General features: G+C 54.8%; 1 protein-coding gene across 3 annotated transcripts in view; it reads right to left on the bottom strand.

The window, feature by feature from the left end:
• Positions 1 to 4,293, bottom strand: part of Tbx4 (T-box 4) — a 23,774-nt gene extending 19,481 nt beyond the window's left edge. For 2 of the 3 annotated variants that reach the window (XM_026780796.1, XM_005350455.2), the window contains exons 1-2: positions 4,102 to 4,293; positions 3,333 to 3,427 (exon numbers count right to left, since the gene is read on the bottom strand). In XM_026780796.1, coding sequence (XP_026636597.1) covers positions 3,333 to 3,427; positions 4,102 to 4,293 — 287 coding nt within the window. Of the gene's footprint in view, positions 1 to 3,332; positions 3,450 to 4,101 lie in introns of all 3 variants that reach the window. The other variant, XM_005350456.2, reaches the window with a different exon arrangement.
• Between the last annotated feature and the right edge of the window lie 1,780 nt (positions 4,294 to 6,073).

The following is a 6,073-nucleotide window of genomic DNA, read 5'->3' as shown; positions in this document are numbered from 1 at the left end:
CAAATGATTTCTGAAAGAGAAAGAGAGAGAGAGAGAGAGAGAGAGAGAGAGAGAGAGAGAGAGAGAGAGAGAGAGCGCGAGCCTGCCTTTCTAATACACCCAAAGCATTTTTAAAGACATATTTTCCCTGAGGGGAAGGTCTAGGGAGGGTGTGTGGAATGGGTGCTGTTTGGGAAGGTCAGTTGCTTTGCTCGGAATTTTTTTTTTTTTTTGGAAGGCACTTCCTTCTGATAGACTTTTGCTTTCAGAAAATACTTTAAGACGAGATCAAAGTGCTCTCTCCCCAACCCACTTTCCCAGTGTCTTCAACCCTTACTTCTCTTATCACCCACGCCACTGGGCTCTGACGCTCTGTATACAGAGCAAGGGCAATTGGCTTTGAAGCCTGGGATTAAGCCAGGCCAAATCCTTGCCTCAGAATAACAAACAATACAGGTTCAACAGGAGTTCTCATCGGTAGTTCATTTTTCAAACGCAAATTCACTGTCACTAACACAAGCAACATTGAACTCAACAGGCTATGAAGACTGATAGTGGAGATTTATCTGGTGGCAAAACCATGACCTAGGAGAAGGGCAGTCAGATGGGTAGGAAATGTTCATTTTTGGAAGGTTTATGTTTAATTTTTTGTGGAGTTCACTTTTATCTGTGTTTGGGAGGGGGAAAAATGCAGTTTCTCACATGTATCAAGCTTGGAAGGGATCTGAAGCCAAGAGAGAAATCTCTGCCATTACCAACATGAGCGCTCTGCTCTGAGAGGAACTGAGACTGACTAGGAAGGGTCTGACTCTCAGGTGACACTTGGCACCCTGGGTTCTTGAGCATTTTAGTCAAAGGCACTATCCAAAGGGGCTGGTTCTCTCCCCCCCCACACACACCCTCTGGCCTTCAGACTTTCAAGGACCCGATGGGTGGGAGACTTGTGAAACTGTCTTGAGAAGATTCTGGCTCCCTTCTCCAGGGCCCCATTCTTCCCCAGCCAGACAGCAGATATCCATGCCCCTAAGCGCCAGAGTCTGTCTCCAGGAGCAAACAATCCCAAACTTTACAGGGCATCAGCAAAGAAAAGAAAAAGAGCCATGGAGGAGGTTTTTCCATCTTAGAATCTCTGAACCGGGCCATCTGCTGAGAAATGAGCATGCCCCAGGAAGGGTACTGGTAGTCGTCTGGGACAACACTGGGTGGAGTGTGGAAGAGCCACAAGCCCAAACACAGCAGGCTGCACCCAGAGACTTCCTGGACACAGCTAGCAAGCCAATGAAGCAGGTCTCTGAAGACAGTGGAGTTCTGGAGGTGTAGCTCAGTGCCTGTGCAAGATGGGGTGGATCCTAGCACACACACACCCCCAAAAAAAGATAGTAGGAAGGTTTGCAGGAGGAATTGGGGCTCTGAGATCTGAAGCGGAAGTGGATGAGGCTAATAAGTTTTTCCAATTAGATTTAGTATAACTTTCCACCAGAGAAAAGTACGTGAGGACCACGTAAATGACCAGAATCCTCACGGTCATTTTTAAACTGTCAGCGCCATCCCCCCCTCCCCCAGGCCCAGCCCTAGGTAGGATCTCTAGGAGAGGGCGCAGGCTTCTGACTCAGAGGGTGGGCTCTGCAGTGCAGATTTAAGGACTTCTGTTGGAGGGGGGGAGGACCCACACAGGTAGAAAAGCTCACAGAAAACCAAAAACTCATCTATCCAGAGAACATACCCATCATCTATTTTTAAGAGATTAAAATCTACAAATGTAAAGTCTGGAGAGTTCTTTCTGTTTTCCTTTCTCCATGTTAGCGGGCACAAGAGAACAATCCCCCCTTCTCCACAGCTGCAATGCACCTGACGCTTGCTCTACCAGCGCCTTTCACAGACGCCCCTGGTTTGGGTCCCACAGTTAGGAAGGACGGCAGCTATATTTACAGTTGTTACTTTCAAACACCTGGCACCAAGGGCCACAGGACAATAGTTTCTCGCCCAAGTTCACCCCTGACTATTCGGCCAGGCCACCCTCTGCCAAGAACACTGAAGTGTCCTCTTTTTCCATCCCCCCAAATGCAGAAAACTCGGGGCCCTAAAACCAACCTTCCTCCTTCCCTGAGAAGCCCTGAGTGACCATGCCATCTTTCTGAGACAAGAGGGTGACCAAGTGTTCATGTTTCCATTGTCAATAAAATTAAAAACAAAAAAATCTTCACAATGCCTGCGTTTGGGAGCGGACAGGAAGGACCCCAGTATCCATGCACTGCACACAGTACCCCACTGATTTTTATTTCTTTTGAAACGAAACTCTGTCATGGGCTTCATGGACAGCCGAATGAAGCAGGACCTTTTTCTCTTGTGGGTGAAGGGGAGGCAGGTAGAGACCCGTAGAGTGTGGCCCTTGTCTGAGGATTGCACAGATGGAAACAGTTGAGCTGGCAAGAGAACACTCCTCCCACTATAGTCTGACTCCACATCCCTGGCCCTTGATGGCTTAGCATCCGATTTCTCCAAACAACAAGTTCCAGGCTCATCACCAGGGAAATGGATATTGTCTCACCTAATTTGCTCCCAGAGACCAAAACCAAAGGTATGGATGGAGAAGGGCAGAGTCTCCACAAGAGCTTCCTAAACTGTAAGTTCCAAGTGTCTATCGCTGTCCCCTTCACTTGCTAACTGCTCCATTGGGCCACTCCTGTCCTGTGCCAGCCGGCCCACCACAGCCGCTGTCTCCTTTACACACATTCACAGGCTTGTGAGCTCCCAAGAACACACACACACATGCTGCTCGTGTCTTTCTCTTCTCACCCTCTCCTCCCTCCTCTCCCACAGACACCAATGCATTTTAAAGATGTTTCCACTTTATAAATCACCCTTCGCTGGCAGCCACCGAGAGCTAGGGAGGCGCCCGGACAGCTCACTGACCCGGTGGTGCCTTCTCCTAGGCTAAGGAGGGTGTTGCCCTAGGATAAGGAACTTGGGGTTCATGCTGCTCCCAAAAAGTTTGGGCGATTGAGAAACACTACCTCAGCCCGACCCTCACCGGGAGGTTAGGAGGCAGTACAGTTCCCCTGAGGGCCAAGCATCCCTGCAGGTGGCCTTCGGGTGTGGCATCGCTTGTTTGCACGTCAACAGCGTGCTGCTGTCCCTTCAGACCCCCTCAGGTCCAAGGAGGGTGCAAAAGCTGTAGGTCCCGCTGGCTGCTGTAGAACGTGGAGCTGGGACCTCAGTGGCTGATAAATTTCCCACTGGCCGAAGACCAGAAACCCAGAGGACTGCAGAGTCCTTCCCTAAGGGCCTTCCTGGCAGACACATTTTCCTGGCTCCCACCTGGCGCTCTCCCCACGTCGCTCTCCCCGACTGACCTGCCGGCCTTGGTGATGATCATCTCGGTGCCCGCTTCGTGGAACTTCTTCCACAGCTCCTTCTCGTGCAGCCCCACCTTGATGTTCTCGATGGTCTGGGGATGGGAGGGAGGAGAACTGGTCTGCCTGGCTGGCCCACAGCTGGGCTCCACGCGGAGCCTGCATAGAGTAGAGCGCAGACCGACGAAGCGTGCAGAACAGCCAGCCCTCGAGCCTACTCCTCGAGATTTCGTTTCTCACAAAATTATTTTGAACCACTGGAGAATTTGAAGCTTTGAATCAGAGATTCAAACTCTCTTCCTTGGGGCTTCACCTACTGATGATCGATCCTACAGAGGACACAAGGTGACTATGCCATGCAGACGACACTCCACAGCTGGCTCTAGCCTAGCCACTGCCTGTGAGCGAACCGAGGGACACCGAGAAAGGCTCGGGGGATGCGGGTGGTGGTGATGGTGCACGGTAGTGGCTCTAAAGCCCTCTCAGTGACAGTTTTGTGGCCTTCCCGTCTGTCCCACTCCCTAGCTTTCACCCTTTTGGGGTCTTCGAAACTGGACATTGGTTTGGGTTCGTTCTCTGAATCAGGGATCCCCTTTCCAGGGCTGCCTCAGAGTCAGCCACCGAGGGTTCGGGGTGGAGAAGAACCCTCCCTCGAAATCAGAGAACACGAGCCATGCCCAGCGGAGAACCAAAGGGCTGACAGTCTCGGACCCTAGGAATCCTAGCTACGACCCTCGAAGGACCCGCACAAACAGCTCGACGCCCCTACCTGCTCCGCGGCGGCAGCGGCGACGTCAGCGCCCTGGCCCGGGGGGCTGCCAAGAGCTGCTCCGCTAAGACCCGGCGCGGCCAGCGCTGGCTCGGGGACGTTGGTGGCGTTGGTGGTGCTGGCCTCCCCGAGCGCTGTGCCCGGGGCCCGGAAGGCCTCCTCGCTCTCCGACAGGCCCTTATCCTGCAGCATCTCCTGCGGGCACAGCACAAGCCGAGTTACTCTGCCAGACCCACACTGGCCAGAGGCCCCGCGGCCCTGTGGAGCTGAGCCCCCGGGGCTTCTGGTGGGTGCCCCGGCACACGTGGACCCCGCCCCCTTCTGAGCTAGGGGAGGGAGCATGCGGGAGGGCAGGACCCTAGCCTCCTCCCTTCAGGTTCTGGACCTGGGAGGGTCTACGTGCAGTTTAAGGTCTGCCTGCCTCCAAGACTTGAGGTTGTGTGATGAGTAGGTCTTGAGGAAGGACCGCCTTCCCGCACAGTCTCAGCTGCACCCTGTGTCCCTCCCTTTTGCTCTACTGGAGCCGAAGGCCTGGGTCTTCTTGACTTTTGGCCCAGGGTACTCAGGACACTACATGGGCTTGTGGGAGAGGAGAGCTAGGCCTAAAGTCAGGGCCCTGGTTCCTGCAGCCCCACACCTGAGAAGGGCCCAGAGCTGGGACGCTTGAGTCCAGCGCTCAGCTTTCTGCCCTCATCCAGCACCTCAGTCCAGGCAAGTGAAGACATCCTGAACCAAACGCTTCCAAACCCCACACCACATCCTCCTCACCCAAGGAGCACACTCTGTCTTGGGGTCCCTCTGATCCAGACCCTGAACTCTGCCAGCGGCCTCCTCAAACTGTCCTCACATTCGCACAAGCTGGCTCACACACTGGCTCTTCGGTTCCAAAAAGTAATCTGTGTTGGGCCAAAGGATTCAAAGACCTCTTAGCTAAATACTAGGCCAGTAGGGCGGGTCCATTTCACAATCACAGTCTGACCTTGCCTTGGGGCACAGCTAAATTTACCCGAAGTCTCTGGGCCTTTTCACCTGCGAGCTCCAGTGAAAAGGAAAAACCTAGCTTGCTAGCCAGGACCAGCCTGTCCTGCATCCTTCCGGGTGCCGCCATATACTGTTCAACGCTTCCCTTCCCACCACCCTACTCTTCCTTCAGAATCTGGCCAAGCTTTAGTGGGCTTGCTGTGTGTCTTGGCGAAATCTCTCCCTTTTGTCCCCTCAGGCTCTTTCGGTTCTAGCCCAACTCTCTGGCGCTGCATCCCCAAGCACAGGCCCTCACCTACCCGGCTCACCAGCCTCTGCACCGGGACTGAGACTTCGGCTCCCAGGGCCTCCAAAGTAAACAAGCCAAGTGCAACCGAGGAGATAAAAGGGGGCCAGGGCCAGCCAGGGCTGGGAAAAGCCCATAAAGATAAGGCTGACAGCCCAGCCACAGCCCGCCTAGAACTAGCAAGGCTCCCTGGACATGGCCTGCCCCTGCACCCTGCCTTGAGCCACGTGCTGGTTCCCCCGTAGGACTTCGAAAATCCAGGGTTCCGGGAGGGTCTTGGCTTGTGCGCTGCCTTCCATTCTATTTGGGCTCCAACCAGAATGGGTACCTATGGACCGCCCCGCCCGCCCCAGGTGCGGAGGCTGGCAGAGCCAAGAGCAGGGGATGCCTGCGGCGCCACGGAGGTCCCTGTCACCCAGAACCAAGCAGCGGCCTTGCGGCCGCTCTTCACCCTGTCTGCGCTGCTGCCGGCTGCCCTTCTACACCCGCCGCCAGAGTTACGCAGCGCTCTCCTTCCCCTCCATCGCGGTCGCGGATCGCTTTTCTACGCCACTAAATCCCCGCTCGAGACACCCCCCCCTTCCAAGATTCCCTTTTTCCCTCCCCTTTGGGCTCTCCTTTCTGTCCCAGCGCTGGCATCCTGGGTCCCGCGCTCGCCCCAGACTCGGCGCCAAGGCCCTTCACGTCGCGCGGGCTGCACTGCCT

The sequence above is a fragment of the Microtus ochrogaster genome, chromosome 7 (genome assembly GCF_000317375.1).
Source record: "Microtus ochrogaster isolate Prairie Vole_2 chromosome 7, MicOch1.0, whole genome shotgun sequence".
NCBI classification, from domain to species: domain Eukaryota; kingdom Metazoa; phylum Chordata; class Mammalia; order Rodentia; family Cricetidae; genus Microtus; species Microtus ochrogaster.
The sequence above is the reverse complement of the archived record's forward strand: the minus strand, read 5'-3'. Positions and strand labels throughout refer to the sequence as shown.